The following is a 23,288-nucleotide window of genomic DNA, read 5'->3' as shown; positions in this document are numbered from 1 at the left end:
TAAAAGAATTTATAATTAGATAGCTATATAAAAACAAATCTAAGGCGCAATAGTCACGGCAGTAGATCAGTTTAAAAAATAAATAAATAAAAAAAATATAAAGATTTAATAAACAAAAAGTTAAAAAAAATCAGGTAATGCTGTGAATAAGAGAAACATGTAAGATTTTGGGACTTAGTAACGAGCGAACCCCTAAAATTTTAATAAACTTTCAAGACTGAAGACTGATTTAGTAGATTTGAGTTTTCGAGATGTATGTAAAGAGCGATTAGTGGTAATCTTCGAGTTCACCAAGCCTTTATTTATAACTATGGTTGTTAATTTGTGTTTTATGTTAATGCAATCGATTTTTTTTTATTTTGTGATGCACCGCCTTTATAGCATTTATCACTGCATGGTTTTCAGGCTATTATGTAAATTACATTTTGTCTCTTATGTATTATTTTTTTCTTGTATTTTTTTGTTTCACTCATTCCTTATACATGTCTCTGAACTATTTCGGCCAATTTATACATATTTCTACTACGGAGAAAAAGATTTTTCACAGTATAATGGTAGACTAAGCGTTTGTCCATTCGATTTATTATTTCACATTTCGGTGACAGGAGACAAGTTCAATGGACTGTACTTACGTCAGGCCATAAAATTGAAAAGTGGCGCCGTCTATGATTTGTAGATAGTTCTGCAAGACGATATAGTCCTGCGGGTCTGTAGGGCGCCTCTTGCTATACGGCATTGCTCCAGTATTAATTCTCATTATAATTTCTCTTTAAAATAACAATAAAAATATATATTTATAATTAAATATAATAAACATTAATAGTATTTATTTAAAAGAAAATTAGTAAATTTAAAATTGAAAAATTTCTCAATATAGTTTATATCTTGCATTCGAATTAATTTGAATCAAATAGAATATGTATCCATTTTTACACTTGAAAATATATTAATGTGACAGAACTTAATAAACGATTAAGAAATTGTAGTTTTTGGGAAATTCACAATACTTTCATGATTAAATATCGTCTGCCAAGGGAATTCTCTAATACTACTGTTTTTATTTAGTTATTATAGTTGAACTTTTATATTAAAAATTGTCCATAGTTCATGGCACTGGCATTTACCATTTAAAATATTGATTACATTTTTTTTTTTGTCAATATAAATTCACCAATTTATTTTTATATAACTTTAAAATGTAACGCCTACCTGCTAAATGAAACACGTTGTTATCCCTCTTACTATTACACATAGCACATTTATATATTAATATCCTTTAATACAGAATAAAATTATAAAACGTTAAAAGAATAATAATGAAATTATAAAACGTCATAAAATATAACAAAATAATGAATTTGAAAAGATAAAAATGAACAACAATAATTAACAAAATATATAAAATAAGATACATAATAGCAACAAATAAAGTAAAACCATATGTTATATCATAAAACATAAGATGACAAACATTTCTGATAATAAATAATATAAAACAAAAACGATAAAAATAAAAAATATAATTAAACTAAGAATAATAAATGGATAGGTAGAGTTTCTGCTAATGTGTATATTTACAAGAATAAACGAAAATGTGAAACATTCAGTACAGAGAATATATAAACCTTGTTTGAAACTTTCAATTGTTATTCTTCCGGAATTGGGTGAACAGGAGGTGGTCGAAGACACGGGATTTCAAGGTTGGAAGGGTATTAGAGCTACGAATGAAAGAGGGAATGAGGTGTAGATAGTTTACCGTAGATTAATGATTGGAGAAGTTTGTGGGGGAGGGGGTGCGGTCAGCAAAGAACAACATAAATAAACAAAACCATATTTATTTATTTTATGCCGACGTTCGACCTGAGTTTCAGGTCTTCAGAATTCCCTCTCAGGAAAGAGGGAATAGAATTCCATAAGGATGAGAAACGGATGAGGAAAGATCTACCAAAGGCTGCCATTCGATGGACTGTTACATATAAGTCTGAAGGCCATGAGTGGGTATTGCTGGAATGCACTGATGATTTAAATTGAAGGATATCAGAGATGTACGATGGATTGCGGTATTGGATAACTTGGTAGAGGAAGGAAGCAAGAAAATATTTACGACGGAAGGAGGGATAAAGCCACTTCAATTCTTCATAAAATCGGGTGACAGAGGCGTCCCTACTTATATCAATCCAATATGGTTTCCATCATTTATGAATGGATTATCAAAATTTATTTATTTATTTTTTTTACTAATTCATAACATTAATATATTATTCTTAACGCCTATAATAAGAAATTATTCTTAACGTCTGTAATAAGAAAATATTCTTGTTACAGTTATCATTATTTTATAACTTTCTTTAGCTTCACTAATAACAGTGCGCATTTGACTTTCTCATCTTTCTCCATCGAATTTTTTTCTAAAAACATTATTTATTTACTTAATATTTTTCTACTCTATTCATTCCAATAAAATTACGTTTATCGTAAGTTTCTAAATAATGACAATTATAAATGGGAGATGGTCCGAGTGCGGTAAAATAAAAACTCAAATAGTGATTAAACTATTTATTTCGAGCCCACGCTTCGGCCCAAGTTGCAGGGCTTCAAAAGGGCTCACTCTGCTCTGACTTTTGTCTAAAAGCCCTGCTACTTGGGCCGAAACGTTTGGTCAATATAAATAGTTTAATCACTATTTAAGTTTTTATTTTACTGCACCCCGACCATCTTCCATGTATTATTAAACACGCTTAATCAGCTATCTTCCAGTAAAGACAATAATGTTTAGAATTAAAAGATGTATTAAAACTAATCAATGCCAACAATGCTGTCGCTAAACTATATCAGTAATTATCAAACTAAACAATATCGTATACTGATTAGCTTAATACTCAAAAACAAAAATGATACTGCGACTCAGACGTAGGTATTATCTCGAAGAGACCAAACTGATTAGTCATGCTCCTTCGCTCAGCGCTATTTTTACAAAGAGGTACACAGAATGATAAGTTTTAAGCGACATCTCTATTTAAAGCAGAGTTATCATTACTAGCTCAGATAGAAATTATCTTGCTTACCTCTAAAAATACAAATACCAAACCCCTAGATGTAAGGTCTTTTGCGAAAACAATATCTATTGCTTTGTCATCGAATCAGTATTGATGATACTGTGAGCGAATTTGTGATTATGAATCATGAATTATAGACAAAAGCCGGTGTGAAAAAGTCACTTAATATAAAATAAAATGAAAAACAACTTTATTATTTATACGAGAGGACTGTTGGCACATGACGTACGCAGAAAGGGATAGAGTTCCAGAGAGTGGCATACGGGTTAGGAACAGTTCTGTTCGATCCCGCACTACAAGGTCCGGATCGAACAGATGTTTTGTAAATTCTTTAAGATATAGGAGGGAACCTGAGTTCTAATCCCCTGGTATAGGAAAAACGCAAGGAAATTCTGATTAAGGAAGCCTAGAGCCACATCTACTAGATATAATACGGGGCTTTATGTGTTGCTATGGTGATCCCAAAAACAAATGGTTCATAGTAATTCATAAGACGTTTGTATTTAGCTTCACCAGTGAGTCTGCCGTACATGAGGAAATCATAATCAAAGTGAAGAAAAATAAGGAACGAAACGATTAACTGGTTTTAAGAGAAAGGTTATAGTGTAGACTATTAAATTGCTTGACGTGTAATATATTTAAACAGCAAAGATTAGTTGTTTTCAGAAAAGATTTTTAATTGTAATGTCAGACGCGATAAGAGTACAGTTCAGGATATGATAGGATAGACCAGTGAGACAGATTGGATAGACCAGTGAGACAGATTTAGGGGGAGAAGTAGATTCCGATTTAGATCATCTCGGCATTTAGCGTAACATTATTGTGGATTACTTAGGCACATATTCTATTGATGTCTTTCTGTTGTTGCAACATGGCATAGAGAAGTAAATTTGAGGTATATATACCCCAACATCTTTTACATACTATTGCCAAATGTACTAATTCATGAACTGGCTTTTTATAAATATATAATGGGTACTTATTTATATCTGTATTTTAAAATACAGATAGCGAAATATGATTGTAAATTGAACGATATTGTAACTTTTGCAATGTTTTATTTATTGTTATTGTTTAACTATTGCAGGTGACCGCTACGACGAAGGGCTTAGACGACCCTGTACTCCCCGAGCTAGCGGTCGTACACGAGTACAAAGGACTAAGGACGTGCAACCAGCTGACCCTTGGGTGGGTTCCAGTCCAGGGAGAGGCGCTGTACTGCGTCACAGCCACCCAGGTCAGGAGGAAGGACGTCTTCCACCAAATGCCCGATCAGTGTGCGGTCGAGCAAGCCCTCAACTCGCTCGCCTACTCGGTACTCCAATGCAGCCAAATCGTGCCCAAGGAGAATCAGTCAGTATCTTCTTCAATGTAGAGTATTCCGTTGCTTATGTGTGTTGTTGGTCAATATATTATAAGATATCTGTTTTTAACTAAAACTGACGTCGGCAGGAGATAGGGATGGATCCAAAGGTAGTTTTTCTTGTAGGGTGAGGGAAAGGAGAGAGAAAGAGAGGTACTATGTGAGTAAATACAAAATTTGTGATGCTTGTAGAGCAGACCGAGATTATGTAATTAATTCCTTTTGGTAATTAATCCCTTTTGAGGGAGAGACCATTTGTAACTGAGTGAGTTAAATTGCCAACATTGACTGTCTCGTGACTGTAGCGGCGCCGGTTGGAATATGGCCTGGGGGTTTGACATTTATTTCTGTGCCAGTCCCACAAAGTGAAAACTTGATACCCCACCATGGTTAGAATGGGATGGTGACCTGTATATAACCACTCCACTCTCCATATGTCAGAAATTACAAGAAAGGGGGTAATAAAAAAAAAGAAATCCTTTTGGTTATTTTTAATGTTCATAAGTATTCTTCATTTGTGGTACAGACCATTTGTATTTGGCCGTGCATAATAATTTTGCATACTATCCTTCCCATTTTCTCTTATAATTATTATAAGGAAGGATAGTATGTATAATTATGTGATAGTGTTGGCCTGTCCTGAGTGGGGACTTTGTTATGGGGAGAGGCAGGGGAAATATCAGCTTTTCCTCCCCCTCAATAGTGTTAAACCCAAAAAGTTGGGAAATTTCAGATCTGGGAGCCTTCTTCAAATTCAGAAAATTGTGGTCAAATATTATTTAAAGAAGTTTTACTCAAATTTAACTATAAATACTATTTAGAGAGGTCAGTTGTCAAAAAATGTTTAGGAAGAGGACAAAGTTCAGGGAATACTCTCCAGACTTCCTCTAAGTCAAGAAATCGAGTCAGTTGTAGTGGCAAATATTTCATGTTATGATATGTTTTTATTTTAGGTCTTTTTAAAAAATTCTTGTTCAGTAGATTAATTTTTACTTATAAGTCACTCACAAATCTGGGTTAAAATCCTGGCCTAGTACTCTAAATTATCACTAATCAGAGAATTAGTGGACTTTGTCTGAGTGGAAATCGTAATTAAACAGACCTGAGCCCCTAGTATTAATTAAGAAATTAATCATGTCATCACAGTACAGTTCTCATACTTTTTCCAAGAAATACTGAAACACAGTACAGTCTTATAAGTTTAAAATAAAAGAATTATAATAAAGTATTTTATGGAATAATTTGGCCAAATAAATTTTTGTTTTTTGTAAAAAATTAATTTTACTTAATTGAATGTACACTTTTTAATATGAGATAGATCTATAAAATGTTCAATAATTTGTAAATGGCATTTGGTATGGGTGTGGTCAAATTAAACTCAAATAGTAATATTTTGTACTATTTTTATTTGCACGTTGCAGGGCTTCGTCAGGGCTGTTTTGACGGAAGTCAAAGTTTGATTTTAAATATTACTTTTTTGAGTTTAATTTGACTGCACCCAGACCAAATTCCATTTATTTTGATACACACGGTCAATCAGCCATTTTCCAGTATTTCAATAATTTGATGTCAATTATTATAGAAAAACTTTAAAAGTCTTAAATGTTAACAGTTCACACTACCAATCTGATGGATTTAATTTTTATTTTCTGAAGACAATATAAAATAAATCTTTATATTCCTATCCCAATTAGAGTAGGTAAATGACCACCAGGAAAATCCTCTTTTACTGCCCTTGTTAGAGAACAGGAAGGCATTAAATTCAAATAAACAACTAGAAAAAGATAAATGTTTTAAATATTGCTTCCATGTATAAATATTCTTTTGTTGCAGGACAGTAATAACCGAACCAATAACCAATCTGAAACCAGGAAAGCAATATGACATCCAGGTCTCAGTGAAGAAAGGCAATTCCAAAGTGTTATCGTATGAACTGATCAGGGTGCGGACAAAGAACTCTTGCAAATAGGAACAAGATGGGCCTTTTTATTTCTCTTAATAAGTCTGATTTTAAGCAAAATGATTTGACTGATTTTTAGTTATTACATACAATTTAAGTCAATTAGGTAGCCTAAAGTGTAAATACATATTTATATTTATTGAAGTATTATTTGATTTAATTTATTATATATTTCAAACGCTTGAGAAAACAAATAATAGTAATAGAATACAATTGTTATGAAAAGACAATAATTTAAACCTTGAAAAGTTTGGATTGACTTTTGTATATGAGTATTATGTAAAACGAGGTGTTGTAAATAGATTTTTAATGAAAGTGTAGATGATGGTAGTTTATCTTCTTTTATTTATTTATTTATTGTATTTTTACAAAGTCTCTAGTATAATTCTGCCATAATTTTTTTTTTTTTTAATTTGTATCATTCCCTTGTACTAAGTAAAGTATTTTAATAGACTAAGTGCCATTGGCTAATTTGCTAGTAATGTACCAATTTAATACAATTATGTTTAAATTTTTAGTATATTTATTTAAAATAAAAATATTCATAATGTCTAGCAAAATTCTTGATAGTTTTATCCTTAGAAAATCTGGCAACATGTCTTATGAAAAGTGTTTGTATAAATATGATTTTATAAACACTAGCTGTTTCTTTATACTAATTTATTAAAGATTTGATTAATTATTCATTGTTCTAATGAATTTCTTTTATCCATACACCATTTACCTCCCTCCACCTGATTGTGATTAAATCATTCAACAAAAAAATAGGTTAGGTGTTCTGAAAAGCATTATATAAAGTTGGGGTATTGTAATTACTGCATGGTTGACCGAATAAAAAGGTGGTTATACTATAAGGTGACCCTTATATTATATTATATTAACAGTTCTTTCAATGCTTATATAAGTTGTATTACAGACTTACTTTATTAGTTCAGAAATATATTTACAACAATGATATCTTGTTGCATTAATTGGTGTTATTGGTGTTGCATTGTTGGGTCTACATTATATAAAAAGGTTTTTAGTGGTTGTCGTGTAATATTTTATTTTACATAAGGTGGACATAATTTACCCAGTTTCCTGTAGTATTGGCATTCTCTATGGCTATAAATATATTACAAGGACAGTCGATTTATGAGTAGCATAGAAGGAAACTATATTTACTCTTGGACAATTGTATATGGCTCTGTCAATGTGCATGAGAAAATATGGATAAAGATTCAGTGCAATTGAGAGGAAGAAATGTTTTCGAAGAGGTACTAAATTGCATTACAAATTATTTTATATTTAGATTATTTTACAGGAAAAAGTACTGCTGTGATGCAATGAAAGAAATGTTAATATTAAAGATCTCAATAACCGTACAACAATTCTAATTCACACACACTATGTAATTCTTGTAACGCACCTGCACTTTTTTTTTTTTTAATCTGTATGATATTCTTGATATAGTATGGTATTTTAAAATGCGGGTTAATTACGATAATCTATTACCTATTAATTAATCAATTTATATCATATCACCACTATATAATCATTGAATTCCTTAAACATTGCTAATTGCAATTCTTCCTCTGTATTGTCCTTTTAATACAAATTACTTTATTATTAGACCAAAGTAAACAATTATTTCCATTTCATTCTGTTTACTAGTCTGGATACCAAAATATGTTATAATAAATGAATTTAGAAATTAATGAATAAATAGTAATGATTATATTGAAGAAAGATAGTCTGAGTGGCGGTCAAAAAAGGTATCAAAATAGAACAAGAAAACTATTTATTACTAACCAACATTTCTCCCCACTTTGCAGTGCTTCGTGAGGGCTGTATGAATGTAGTACAATGGACAACTACTGTTAACAATACATTAAGGAAACGTTGGTTAACAATATATAGTTTTCTTTTACTATTTTGATACATTTATTTACCGCCACCTTGACTATCTTCCTCCAATCTACTTCATACGGTCAACTATCTTCTTTCAGTAATGAATATAGTTATAAAAAATGTTTCGTTAATACAGCTCTAGAGAATTAGAAATGTTGGAAGATCAAGATTATACTCTGAAGAAAGGTTCGGAACATACTGATCTGACAAAATTGAGTGGAGGAGATTTTTCATTTTAAAAGATGTCGATAATTAATTAATTAAAAAAAAATTATGAACGGCCAATTTGTCGCATCATAAATTGAGTACAATCTCTAATATTAGAAAACATTTTAAATGCTTTCTTGAAATGGTTTTGGTCTTAATATGATTTGTTATAAGTCTAATCCTTGTAGCTTATTTAAAACAACTACACACTATAAATGTATTTAGTTCTCATATTGATTTTTTTAATAAAAAAGATAAGGCAGGAAGGAGGATATGCAAGACTATAAATGGAAAGCAAAGATTAATTTTGCATGTTTCTTCAAATTAAATATTGAAGCCATAGGTCAAAATAAATACGAATTTGTTACAGAACCTAATAAATTGATAATACTCTCTCTTGGACACACCCCAACGAACTATTTCAATGAAATATCCATAGTTACCATAATTTAATATTTAATATTAAAATATATTGGAAACATTAATCATCATTAACCTCACTCTGGTCTTCAAATAAAAAATCATAGTAATCTCCTGAAGAATTCACAAATACCTATGTAATTAGTCATTGCATTAATTCAAGAACTACATTATTTTATTTTAGATTCCTGATCAGTTTCATAAAATAGTTCTAACCCTTTATTGATTTATTGATGAGTAAATGATAAAAATGGAAGGATTGGCATGGAGAAGTAGCATATATCTAAATTTCATTTACAGACTTTTTAGTTTTTCTTTTTATGGATCAAATAGCTGAATTCTGTACCAATTTTATTTGTAAAGACAGTAAGTTGCTATAAGAATTTATTAATTTCTGCATCTTTAAAAATATGATTATCAGGGAGCAGTAATGTTACATAAATAATAAATATATGGGTCATTCTCCAATTTTGGTGCGATTCCAGTCTTATAAGAGCTTGTTAAAAATGATTAACTTTATGAATGTGTATCATTTTATTTTCCTGTTATAATCCTTCTTGAGACCAACATTTCCTCTTTTTTTTAATCTTATTTGGGGTTTAAATGTTTTTCAGCCTCGGGGAGGAAAGATATGTTATTCTCCAGATTAGCAACCCGTTCCAGTCGGAGTGAGATAAACATTTCCTTCTCACTTTGAGGATCTTATTGGTATCTAGTTATAGAATATGAAATGTTAGTAAGGTGTTTATAGTTCACTGTAAATATAATCTGAGGGGGGGGGGAGAGGAGGCTACAGTCGTTAACTTAATTTATTTGTGCTGATGTTTCAATTAAATTAATAAAGTAAATTTACATTGTTAATTTCACCTAAATATTTTAATTCTTCTCACTGTATTATTTATTTTGTTTCCTTTCACACATTTTTAATTATGTTAATTTCATTTTTTCATTATGTACATAAAACTCTGTTTGATTTTTCATATATATAATTTGTTTTGGTTTATTAATATATTTTTCTTCATTAATAATATTTTGATTACTTATTTTTTGGATAAATCCTTAACTATGCCTATATTATAAATTACCTCCTTATATTATTATTTGTAATCTTTTTTAATTTTGCTGTTATACTGTTTCTGTTTTTATCTTTCTTGTTTTTATTTTTCGATAGTTATCTTGTTTTGTTTTTTTAGCCCTAATGAAGGTTCAAAATTTTGCCTGAGAAGTCAGTAAAAATACAAAAAGTTATACTTATTTGTGTTAATTTCTACTGACTCACTCCCTCATCTCCTTCTTCTTTTTGTATTGAAAGTTGATCAATACACCAAAAGTGGGAGTGAATCTAAAGTGTTGGGATATTTTTGTTAATGGTCACTAAAATTCAATCAGTCACTAGATTTCAATGAAACCGATACTGTTAAGACTTATGTTTTGTATACTACATAGTTTCTAAGTGTTTCAGAAGTTCCTTACATATACATTTTTCATTTTTTTATTATTATTTTTTTTGTGATGATTCTTTTGATTGCATAGATAAAAAGTTTATCACTCTTTAATTTCAATAAAATTCCAAGAGGGTTAGGGAATGATTCAAATAGTCAACGGTGGAACAAATATTTGATTTTCTTTCAATGTTCACTATATTTTTACTATACAAGTATATAACTTTGACAGGTGAAATATTTATTTGGTACTGCAAGACTATGATATCAGTGATATTTATGAAGATAATATTAAACTTCTTCCACACCCTGGATTTTTCATTAAAAGATCATATGGTATTTTCATTTTCCTCCCAAATTGTTGTGAAAGAGCAATTAATGCAATGAGTTTTATGTCAGTTTGGTATTTTTCTTTTATATATTTTGTGTTTAAGCTGTCACTAGGAGATTTTATAATTATGTAAGTTTGCCTTTATCAAATAAAAGTTATAAGCTCCTGTTAGTTTCTTTAGGATCTTATCAAACAAATGGTGATTGATTATGTAACATGTTGTATCTTAATGTGAAAAATTATAACAAATTAATTTTTTTACCATATATAAATAATTAATGATTCATTTAAGATACATCTTAGTAGAATTACCAAAGTTAGAAAAAAATTATAAAGGTATCCTACAAACAGTTGGTTGACATGAGATGTCTTCAGAATAATGCATTGAATTTTTAAAGAATAAAAATCATATAATTGATTTTTTTTTAGTTAATGAGTTATTTTTAATGTTAGTTAATATTATATGAAAATAGGTTATGGATTGGAATATTTGATCAGACCCAACTTTGGAGATTGAAGGGAGAAACACATCCTTCTAAAGAAGAAAGGTCTGGAATGGATGATATTTATTTTAAAATTCAAATAACCCTAAATTCAAAAATATTAATGCACTAGGAAGGGGAGCATATAGGTCAACAGATCTCAACAAGATTGCGTGCGGACAAGCCTCATCATTCCTGTGCTGTTAAAAGAAATCATTTTTGTAAACACCGTCATTAGAAGTACAACTTAAATGTATTTTTCTTTACACTCATCTTATTTTCTTTCTTTTTATATATATATATTTTTAAGCTTCATCTATTAACCCTCAACGATAGTGCTTGATATTCACCCCTAGCACTACCAGTACCCCTGGTTTCACCCCCCAGTACCTCTGGATTCCTCCTCACTCTCTCCCTCAACATGCCTAGTCAAGGCATTCTATAAATTCAAAAAACAGTAAAATATCCACACATTGTCGCACCCAGGTGAAACATTAATTCAATTCTTGTCTTATTTCAAAATTGTCATGTAGGTATTAGTCGCCTTCCCCTGATTTTGGAAACACTCGATATTCCAACTAAGGTTGTTAGCCAAGTAACGAACAAAGATTCCGGTGTGGTAATGAGAGTGATTGTAAATCGGTAATGAGAATTTGAAGTTTAACAGCTTACTTACCATAGTTAGATAGGTGAAATTTTAAGAATAATAATATAGGGCTTTACAAGACGCAAAAAACTTGAAATTACGCCAAAAGATTAATGTTAAAAAAGAACGATTGCAGCGCGGTAATGAGAATCTTATGTACTTGATATTACCTTTTATCTTGAAAGCTGAACAGTGACGGTCGGTGGTAAAAAATAGTTTTGCCGAGCTTAGCAATGTTTGTCGTACACAGTTATCATTTTGGTTCTGGAGTTTCATAAATAAAAAATATTATTAGACACGCAGTAAAAAGGAATTTTCCTGTGCCAAACCTTCGAATAAATTATTGATTTATCATCCAATGCAATTAAAATAATCATGAATTAATGTCTGAAAGTAGAGTACTGTGGCCTTTTGTTTTTATTAAGAGTTCCCAAACAAAGAACATATCCTCAGTTTTTAACCGAAACTGACTTCGTTACAGGTGATTTTAATGATAATTGAGAACTTTGATACCATTAAAAAGAAAAGAAGGAGATGATTATTTTTTTAATGGAAATTATCAACAGAGAGAAGAACATTCTTTACAAATTTCGATTTGACACATCCCTTATATAAAATACTAAAGCTCACTACAATTTACATTTTTTTGGGGAACAACCCTAATACTGATTTGTCAGTTGATATGCGATTAATTTGTTGGGTCTTATAACTTTACATGTTACATGAAAAATCTATATTATGTAGCCGTTCTGTAAGTCCTTTTAGACTGGAAAATAAAAACTAATTTCCTAGTTTACACCAATTACTTAATAAATATATAACTATAATGAATCGTTTAAGCGTTCAATTAATAACTGGACACTACTCCGTCTATTTACATGATTTTTAATATAAGCTGAACAGGTTAAATCAAGAATACATAAAAAAGGGAATATAAAATACTTTAGAAATGTTTATGCTTTAAGGAATTTCTAAAAATATGATTCTGTTAATCGAAAGATATGGCTTCATCGATACTCCAGGGATATCCAATATGGCGTTTTTATTATGTTATTGGTTAGGCTAGAATAGTTTATTTATCCGGAGTTGGTTAATTTCAAAGTGATGTTTTAGTTACTCTAAAGGCTATCAGTTCTATGTCTTCAGAACTAATAGGAGAGTTGGGGTAATATTTAAATCACCGATTTGTGTTGACAAAGTCCCTATCTAAGTAATTAAGTGGAAGCAATTATTTTATTTAAGTGAATCACTGCTGCTCAAAACTATAGTATTTATTTTATTACTAATATTTAATTATAAAATTGTATGTAGTGTCTGAAAAGAAAGAAATGGTTAACTGTGATTTATTATTAACATTATATTTTCAATGTATTCATTGTTATTTTTTAAAGGCAGGTGGGTTTAAAAATCGGGGATTCAAATTCTGCAGTTACAGCTGCTACTGACTGTTATTCTGGTGATGAAAAGAAGAAACCACGTTTATCGTCCAGACCAAAAAAATTCCGTCAGGTATATCAATTTATGATTTTTCTCTATTACTGTTACTTTAACTTGTTGACTTTGTATACTTACAATCAATTAAGTCTTTAATTCATCATTTCAATTCAGAAAAGTTAATAAACTTTACTTAGCTGGTTGACTCAGGTTTTAGAACTGTGTTGAATGTAACAATAGTTATGCCAGTAGTGATATCTTTTAGAACCATTAGGATATTTGAACTCAAGCTCACACGCTGTGACTCGTCATCCAATAATAAAAAGAAATATTAGAATTTAACAAATAGTTATTTCTTACATGTTATCATAAACGGATGCATATAAATTTATGTGTCCTAGAAATATACTCTATAAAAGGAAAAGTGATTGCTTTTACATTTACTACTGTTTTTATCTGTCTTTCTTGTTCTGTGTACCACTTTTTATTTCTTCATGAATGAGCAAATTGACAATTGTAAAACATCAAAACATCTCAGACATGAATTCTTTTAAATCTTTTATTTCATAAAAAGAAGACTTTATAAACTTCAAAATAGGCATTTTTTGTTTAAAAATGAGTATGTTAGTTATAGACAGTGGGTATTCTGTCTGTAGCGACCTAGTCTTATAGATGGGCTTAGCTTAAATGTAAATCTGGCTTATGCAAAATTTAAATTTTGAGTTTGGATTAGTATTAAAATAACGAAAAAGGTAAATATTTACTTTGTATTGTAATATTTTCCCATTCTTATTACTTTTCAGTGGTAGAATATCTGATCTTTTATCACTAGGATCATGTAGATTTTTTTTGTTCATCTCCTAATTATTTCCATCAAATGTTTTAATTGTTTGTTTGGACTTCTACATGATTTTAGAGTATTTTTAAAATGTTCTTTTCCTTTTCTTTTTTTTCTTTCCTTCTAGTAAATAAACAAAGAGTTTTGTACTATTACTCTAAAATGTATGGATGTGTCGAAACACTGACTTTAATGTAACCTTTGCATTGTTTGAACAAGAAATAAATAGTTTGATTTAAGTTAAGTTAAATGTGTTACTTTGTTTTGTGAATAATATATTTTCTTTATTATTTTTTTTATTGCATAACATTCAACCTATCCCAGTAAGGAAAAGATTTAACATTTAAAGTACTTTGTTACTGTATTTATTAATTATAAAATATATCAATATTAGTATCTGTAGGAACTTATTGGTGTGAAAAGATGGAAAAATATGAGGAGTTTTCCTCCAGTCTTTTAGTATGTTGGCAATTTAAATTAAAAATGATTGAATCAGTTAAACAAAATAAGTAAATTTTTTTAAATTAGGATTTTCTACTCAAGCAGTCGGTTTCCTTAACCAAAATTTGTATGTCCTCCTTCCAAATCACCATGTCTTAGGGCTACCTCTCTCTTAGACCTTGTTATATCAAGGGTTCTTCCATTTCATTGTTCCAGATTTTCTTTTGTCTACCTCCTCCTCTTCTGCCGTCTATTTTCCATGAGTGTATGTCCTTGGTAGTCTTCATCTTTTTAGATGTCCTTAGTACTTCGGGTGTTTTTTTCTGTATTTCTTGAAGAATGTTTTTTTCAAATCCCATCTTTTCTCTTATTCTTATATTTCTTATTTTATCTATTCAGAATATTTCTACTGCTCATTACCAGTGCATGTTAGATTAGAAGGTCAATAATAATATAAAGGATTTTAATTATTATATAATTATTTATTTGATAATGTTCATAGACATTAGGTTGTTCATTGTTATATTGATTCTGTTTAGAACTTATTTCAATATTTAAATATATTTTCCTCTCTATTGTGCCTAGGCAATACTATCTTTTGAAACAGATAATTTGTCTATTGTATAAAAGGATCTGTAGACCTTAAGAGATTAATTCTTGGAATTCAGTTTATAGTTCAAATATATATTTGTCTAATTTAAATTATAGCTAATTTTATAATTTAGAACTAATTCTGACTAATTAAAAAAAAAAGTATTTATAATTTGTCATTTAAAATAAATACAATTTTTTTTTTTTTATAAAATTAGTAAAATAATGTGATATAATTTAGTTATTAAAAAAGAATAGTGTATTGTGTTGTAAATATTTTATCTTTGTTAATTAGTTTATTTTAGCGTTTATATTATATCTAATAAGACATATTAGTATTCTGTATATAATAGCAACCCTATATACTTGGTCAGCATTGCTTATTAAATAAAAAATTTCTCTCTAGCTTATTACAGTGATGTATAAACTCCCCAAGCCTATGATGATTTTATGTTTTGTAATGTGTGATCGATGTATGCCTAGGCATGGATGATGTTCGATATCTTTAAGGACTGGCTCCGACCACATACTTCACCAGAATTTGCAACCTGTATTGTATGTAACAGAGTTATCAAAGCCGGTAAGTTTAAAAAATTTACATCTTTGTTTTTTGAACTAATCAAACTGGAATTTGTTAAAATAATAAAGTTATTAGTTCTATTATTTGATCGTATAATTTTTTTCAAATTTCATAAAAAAAATTACTATGACTGTAATGTTTATTCTTGTAGACTAATGATTTTAAATTTTTAGTTTGTGTTCTTTGTTATTGATAACGAGTATGTCCTTCAGGTGATGGATCAAATTTCATCATTTCTTTTTTCATATTATTTTCTATTTAAAGAAACTTTGTAATTGATTAGAAAGAGCTACTAATCTTAATTTTTATTAAAGCCAATTATATTTCAGATCTTAAAGAATTCTAAATTTTGTTTCTATATGTTTGTATTTTAGAGACATCAAATTTAAAAAAAATTATTGATTTTTTTTTCAATTAAAAAAAGTGTGAGTGATTGAATTTTATTTTAAAAAGATGATCAGGGCTCTGGTCAACAAGAAAAAATAATTTTAAACTATTTATTTATTGCCGACGTTTGGACCCACAATATAAGTCTTCATCATGGCCAAAATAAATCGAAGAAGGTAAAGCTAATGTAAGAGTGAAAGAGTGACATTAAATAAAACAGATGTAAAGGTGGAGGTGTGAAAAGACGTCATAGCACCTAAATAAATTAGTAGGGATATTCATGGTGTAGTGTTAAATGGAAAAAATTTTACACTGCTAAATGTTATTAGTAAAGAATTGTGAGCAGCCCAATTTAAAATGCATGTTATATGTTAAATGCAGAGGACCTTTTAACAGATTTCCTAGGTAACTTTGTTATCTTTCCTTCCAAAATTTCATTATTTGTATTCATTACTTTATTAGATTTTTAAAAATGTCCAAAACAGATACAACACAAACCAAACACAAATTACGAGCAATTAACTTATCAAAAGACAGCAGATAAAATGTGGAACTCAGCTGATCTGTTGCGTGACGTCATCCTTCATTTAGCAGACTTATTAACAGATTCTAAACGATGTTAAGTGTTATATTGTTTTATCATCCCAAAAGAAGGAAATATTTCTCCATTTAGCATGTTAAACTTAAGATCATGAATATCCCTAGTAAGGAAATTATATTAGATTTTAAGATAATTTGTTTATATACAAGCCTTTCTATACCTTTGCTGGTATATCTGTTTTATGATACTCTTTTACTCTTATATTGATTCTACCTTCTTTGTTTTTTTCTTTTTAGCCCTGATGAAGACCAATATTGTGGATAACTTCTAATTAACTTACAATCATCTATATATATTAGAATTTTATTTTATTCTTATAGCCTTTTTTTTTAAAGTTTTCCTTTAATTTTTCATTTTTTACCCAGGTAAAAGTGAACTTGAGAAACACGCTGCAGGTAAAAGACACCAAATGCTTCGAGGTAATGTCCCTTCCACTACAACTGTGCTGATTGGTCAAGAGCTGATCTCTCAGTCAGAACTTCCAGTCAGTATCAGCATCAATGGTAAGGAAATAATATACACATTTATCATTTAAAATTTGAACCCATAAATTATCCTTTAACTCTGTTAGGTTTTAGAGATAAAATTAATAAAACTATAAATTATAGTTGATGTTAGGTAAATATAAATTTTGGTTTGGGATTATAATTTATGAATTATTGAGTTAACTGATAAACATTATTAAATTTGAGCTGTTAGGTTTCTATTAAGTAAAATCAATAATAGGAAATATATTAATAAATTTGATTCGTTCTGTTCATAAAAAACAGTTTTATGAAGGTCTACAATTTAGGCCAAAACCTAAGTACACGTTAAATGTAAGTGAATACTTATGAGTATTATTTTTTTTTTACCACACTCTCCCTCCTAGCAACTTGTAATTTATGTTTATTTCATACTAACAGTTTTTATTAATTTAAAGGTTTTCTTATTTTTAATTAAGAAGATAACTAGAGCGTTTTTTTTTTCAGTTATTATGTTTTTGTTTTAGCCGAGAACGGAGGTAGTGCTGCACCAGTAACTGTGGACGAGTACACAAGCGTTCAGTGTATTGATGCTGGAACCTACACCAATATTCCTAATGATGGAAACCCAGTTAGTAGTACTGAAACATACCATCAGCCAGTGCAGAGGCATCATCAAATGGTTACTCCTCAACCTCAGATAGAACTAACAACAAAGGCCATTGGTAAGTTATATCCTGAGAAACTCCTCTAATTTCAAGTTTAGTATTTGCACATTTTTCTTTAAGTAAAGAAAGCTGGAGTTCCTATTCTTATTTTTTGTGAAAACTATTTTTCTAATCTACTATGCTGCTAAAATATTTGATAATAATATTGTGATTTTGAAAATGCTGTATGTATAAGTAGTACAAGTTATTTTTTTCTTCCTCACTACCGAACATTGCAAAACTTTGTATTGAATCAGGAAAAAAAAATTACAAGAATTTTTGGTAGACATGAAGAATTTGGTTGTCAAACACCTACTGCCATAAATCTGATTGTGACAAAATCTTCAGAGATTGTGCACGTTGTTGCCTAGATGGTCCCATACCAATTTTATCCTATTCTATCCACTACTTTGCTTATGCATAGAACTATATATTTCTCTTTGGCACACCTGTTTTTTGAAAAAGGCTCATCCAATTTATCCCAAATTTGAAACAGTGAAATGCTATATTGCTTTGATAGAGTATTTAGAGCCTATAAGCGTATATAAAGTATATAGTATTAGAGTATATAGAGCCTATAAGCCAGTCCAGTAATGTCTTGTTTGTTAGTTGGCTGAATTTTAGTGTTGGGAAGAGGAATAAGGCATGACTGGATGCGGTGACAAACTTGGTCTGAACAAGTTCTTACTGTTGGTGGAAACAAAAAAATAATATTAGGTTTGAGTTTTTATATAATTATTATATAACATAATTGTTTACAGTTAGCCGCCAAGCTCCACCATGGAAAGCTACAGCTATCGTCAATGGACACGTCACTCGATTGGACCTCACTGACTACCGAGGGCGCTACCTCATATTGTTCTTCTATCCTCAAGATTTGTAAGTCTTCATTATTTATTTTATTGTATTTTTTTAGAATATTAAATCATGTTGCTAAAGTGGGATTTTAATGAGCGATTTAAACTTAAAAAAAAAAAAATAACCAAGTGTATATGATGAGCTTAGTTTAAAAATCTGTCAAATAGAATCAGTCTTCCAAACATTCATCGTGGAAATTTATTTTCTTATGTTAAAAGAAGATTTTAATTGATTATTTTTATGTAAGCATTTTATTACAAGTTAAATCTTAATTGTTTTTAATGTTTCTGTTGTATATATGTTTTTTTCAGATCCTAAAATGGAAGAATATCATATCTTATATTTATAACCTGATATCTGAATATTTATTGATTATTAAACATATATATTCTTAAGTGTTAATATTGAGGAGTGTTTTATTGAAGTTCTTTAACTTAAGTTGAAGAATATTTCACTGCTTTGCTTGAATAGTGGTACAATTAAAAAAATAGTGTTTTGCAGATTTTATGCTTAATGTGTTCCAAAGATAGTGTAACAGTTAGGCTGAAAAGTTCTTAGGCCTACATAGAAAACAATTTTTTGTTGATAAACTTTGATTTTATTATTGAATATAGTTGTCTTTGAGGGTAATGCAACGATTATAGCAGTCATACATAGTATAGTCATTTATAGTATGGTTTGTCTTTAGCCTCAATTGGCTTCAGTTTTGGTGATTACCTCTTCATCGGCACAAAATTTCTTTCCAGTGAGCACACTCTTAAGGTCTGAGAACAGAAAAAAGTCACTGGGAGCCACATTTGGAGAATAAATTAAGGTTTATTACAATAGAACAGCTCCAAACACTGCTCAGAATCATTAAATCATTGTTGTTTTGGGTCCATCGTGAGCTCGAAATGCACCCACTTTGCACAGAGTTTTCACATACCCAAATATGCATTCACGATATGTCCAACACATTCCTTTGATATCTTTAGAGTCTCAGCTATCTCGACCAACTTCACTTTACAGTCATCCAAAATTATTTTGTGGCCTTTTTCATGTTTCCGTCAGTAACAGCCTCTTTAGAGCCTCCACTGCGTTCATAGTCCTCAGTGCTCATTTCGCCACGTTTAAACTTAGCAAACCACTTCTCAAGAGTTGATTTTCCTAGTGCAGGATCCGAATGATGTTTATCAAGCCAAGCCTTCAACAATATTTTTTTTTCACCAAAAAGCAATGCTTTAATAACACATGAAATTCTTTTTTATCCATTTTTTCAAACTAACAAAAGTTGCTTTGCTCAAAATGCTATATCTCACAAACTAATAGTCTAACAGCTGTCAAATTTAGACATGTATCTTTTGAAGGTTAGGGCTAACTAAAAATTATATGGATTTAATACTAGTAGTGCCATTGTGTCAGCCTATGAACTTTTCAGCCCTCCTGTTAGTTTCACCATAGAGAGTGGTACAACTTCATTTTTCATAATTTTCATCCAGAGAACAGATGTGCTGATATTAAACTGTACTCAATCTTTCTTGAACGACGGCATAACTTTAGTTATTTCATTATTTTTAAGAGATTTTTTTCCTATCATTTTCTTGAATAGTGACAGATTTTGCTTTGCTACAAGTAGTATTTTTTTCATAAACAGTTGACATAATTTGTTATGTGTGCCAGGAAAGCAAAGTGAAGCATAGAGTAAAGGAGATTGGTAGTTCCGTGTTCACATTATTAGAAAATAAAGTTAAGCCAACAAATGACCGAATTGATTTTATTTTGAGATAAATATACTAGCCAGGAAACAAATTAGTTTATGATAAAACTGTATCAGTATGCAATATATAGATTTCACAACATCAATTGTTAGTATTATAAAAACTAGTAATTTAGAGAATAAATACTGATGTTACTGCTTTATGTGGTAAAACAGTTATGAACCTAAGACATGCCTACTCAAAAAATTGTTCTTTGGCTCAAAGAAAAATGCAAGATTTTGATTTCATAGCAATCATATCCTGAAATTTTATTTTTCGTTCTTTAGCCTGAACATTGTCATTTTTTTTATTAGAATTATTTAAGATTACTTTAACTTCTTCCAGTGCATATTTTAATTTTTTTTTATTGTGATTTCTGTGTTGTTTTTTTTTTTACTTTTCTTTAAATATTGTGTAATTTACAGTGGAAATTTAATTTCGTTAGTACCCGTTTTTTTTTTTCTTAAAAAGCGGCACATCTTGAAAAATGGGTAAAGTACTGGCTCAATATGTTTATTTAATAAATTTGGTTCTAAGAGAAATAAATATCTAATATAAACAAATTTAGAAGAATTGAATAAAGTCTGATGTCAATATTTAAAATGTTTATGTGTGTATTTTATAAAATTAGCATTATGTAAAATGTGCTGTTCAAGAAAAGCAGTGATGTGTCCACTAATATAAGTTGTATTGTTCTATTTTTAAAAATTTTATTTCTTGGACTACTGTTCAAAAATTTATTCGTATTTGTTTTCTTTTTCTTTTCAGTAATCGTGTTTGTGCCAGTGAAATAAATACTCTAAGTGACCGAGTTGCTGAATTCCGAATGGCACAAACTGAAATCGTCGCCTGTTCTGTTGACTCTCATCTCTCTCACCTTGCCTGGGGGAAGTTGCCTCGACAAGATGGGGGTGTTGGAAATCCCAAAATACCATTACTGGCAGATCCCACACATTCCATTGCCAAGGATTATGGTGTTCTCCTGCCAGAAAAAGGTCATGCGTTAAGGTAAATATTTAAATTTTATTTAATTTATCATTATTTTTTTTTTTTTTACTGGTTTTAACTTTATTTTTTCTTTTCTAATTTTATAAAAATAATTAAAACTGTGCAAATTTCTGTTTCTTGGAAACAGCATGTTTTAAATTAAAGAGTAAATGAACATATTCTACCTAGTTTAAAATATATTCATTTGTTTTCTTAGTCAGCTATTGATAAAAATGTGTAAATTTCCTTCAAAATCTTCCCTATTGTTCATAAATGAGTGAATCAATCTCCTCCATATTGAAAAACTGATATTTCAAAAACTAAAACTGATATTTTAAAGGCTAAAACTGATATTTCAAAAACTAAAACTGATATTTTTCCCTCAAAATTGACACGGCTGTTACTCATTCCATTTCCCTTAATATAAGTCTATTTACTTACATTGAATATTGTCAAAAATTCATTATACATTAATTTAATTTGTAAAATTCTTGCAGGGCAACATACATTATAGATAAAAGAGGTGTATTGAGAGCGATGAATATCTATGACACCGTTATTGGAAGGGGAATTGATGAATTACTGAGGACTGTCAAGGCCCTCCAGTATTCTGACGAAACTGAAGAGGCCGTGCCTGCTGATTGGTCTCCTTCGCATCAGGGACAGTGTATGGCTAATATTAAGCATGTAATTATTTTAATAATTGTTATACATCAAAGTAATTGTATTAAGAGAAAATCCAAAAGTAAGATCTTTTATATTTTTTTATAATATTTACATCATTCTAAAGTTGGAACATTTACCTAATTTTCTATATAATCACCACTTTGTTCGATAAATTTTTAAAGACATTGTGACAGCATTTGTATGTGCATGTTATTGTAGTTCTTCGCCATTTCTTGAGAAAGTGTTGAATTTTTAACACCCCTGTTCCTCTCCATCTTGGAACGTAATAGGTTTCCGGCCTATTTAAATTTGTTGGATTTTAGTCATTGATAGTACAACTTTATCCTTCTACTGGATAATCTTTTATTATTTGCTTTTCATTTTATTAACAATATCATTAAGTAATGTTTGACAAGAAAAATTTGATTTGATCTTTTTTTTTTTTTGGCCTATATAGGCATGTAATATAGGCATCAGTGTTGTGCCAAAAACTAATAATTGAAAATAAATTTTTAATATTATATCTTCTTTTTTATTCATGTTAACTAAATTTTTATATGTTTTTTTCAGGATCACTCTGCAATGAATTGAACTTCTTTCCCAGTTTTCTAAGTAAATGTCTATCTTCAAATATTCTATAAAATGTTATAATGAACATTTGATTATTAAGGAAGGGATCATTCTCTTTTTTAGAGCCAACTTGTAAATATTTCTGTTTTAGCTTTATTTGTATAATATGTTTTAAAAGTCTATATATTTATTAATAAAATAATGGCATGTTGAAATAATATGTGGTGTTTAATCTATTGTTGAAAGCAAAAATTCAAATTGTAAATTATATGATTTTAAACACTTATTTCCTCCATGCATGTAAATAGTTTCTTTATCATTATGATAATAAATTATATTTTATACATTATTTTTTATTTATACCTCAAATTATTGTATTTATTGTTAATGAATAAGATAATATTACTTCCTTGACCTAAGAAAAGGAAGTAATTAGAAATGGTTACTATTTTGTTTTTAATCTTTAATATCCTTTTTTTAACATTACATGAATTTAAAAATTCTAAAAAATATAACAATGATTTATTGCCTAAATTAATTGTGAATGAAAAGTGTTTCATGATCATTATATATCCTTTCGGTGAATGAACGGGTTATACTTCTTGTAATATTGAACCTAAACTTTGTGGAA

At 29.4% G+C, this 23,288-nt stretch overlaps 2 protein-coding genes across 6 annotated transcripts in view; both read left to right on the top strand.

The window, feature by feature from the left end:
* Window positions 1-6,934, top strand: part of nord — an 88,542-nt gene extending 81,608 nt beyond the window's left edge. The window contains exons 8-9 of the mRNA XM_014429814.2: window positions 4,144-4,409; window positions 6,253-6,934. Of these exons, the coding sequence (XP_014285300.1) occupies window positions 4,144-4,409; window positions 6,253-6,388 (402 nt within the window). The 3' untranslated portion in view covers window positions 6,389-6,934. The remainder of the gene's footprint in view (window positions 1-4,143; window positions 4,410-6,252) is intronic.
* Window positions 6,935-12,060: 5,126 nt separating this feature from the next.
* LOC106686879 (thioredoxin peroxidase) lies at window positions 12,061-22,947 on the top strand. 5 transcript variants are annotated; one of them, XM_014430493.3, is made up of 9 exons: window positions 12,061-12,278; window positions 13,189-13,306; window positions 15,585-15,681; window positions 17,035-17,172; window positions 17,661-17,858; window positions 18,602-18,719; window positions 21,203-21,442; window positions 21,919-22,108; window positions 22,658-22,945. In XM_014430493.3, exons 3-9 carry the CDS (start codon window positions 15,591-15,593, stop codon window positions 22,676-22,678), a joined length of 996 nt encoding a protein of 331 aa, XP_014285979.1. In that variant the 5' UTR covers window positions 12,061-12,278; window positions 13,189-13,306; window positions 15,585-15,590; the 3' UTR covers window positions 22,679-22,945. The 5 variants fall into 5 exon arrangements, with proteins under 5 accessions (XP_014285979.1, XP_024214711.1, XP_014285954.1 ...); XM_024358943.2 differs by lacking the exon at window positions 12,061-12,278 and adding an exon at window positions 12,810-12,962 and having other exon boundaries at window positions 21,919-22,088; window positions 22,658-22,946; XM_014430468.3 differs by lacking the exon at window positions 12,061-12,278 and adding an exon at window positions 12,810-12,962 and having other exon boundaries at window positions 22,658-22,946.
* The last annotated feature ends 341 nt before the right edge of the window (window positions 22,948-23,288 follow it).

The sequence above is a fragment of the Halyomorpha halys genome, unplaced genomic scaffold (genome assembly GCF_000696795.3).
Source record: "Halyomorpha halys isolate HHAL.00 unplaced genomic scaffold, Hhal_1.1 Scaffold36.1, whole genome shotgun sequence".
In the NCBI taxonomy this organism is placed as follows: Eukaryota; Metazoa; Arthropoda; class Insecta; order Hemiptera; family Pentatomidae; genus Halyomorpha; species Halyomorpha halys.
This window is presented reverse-complemented; position numbering and strand designations above follow the sequence as displayed.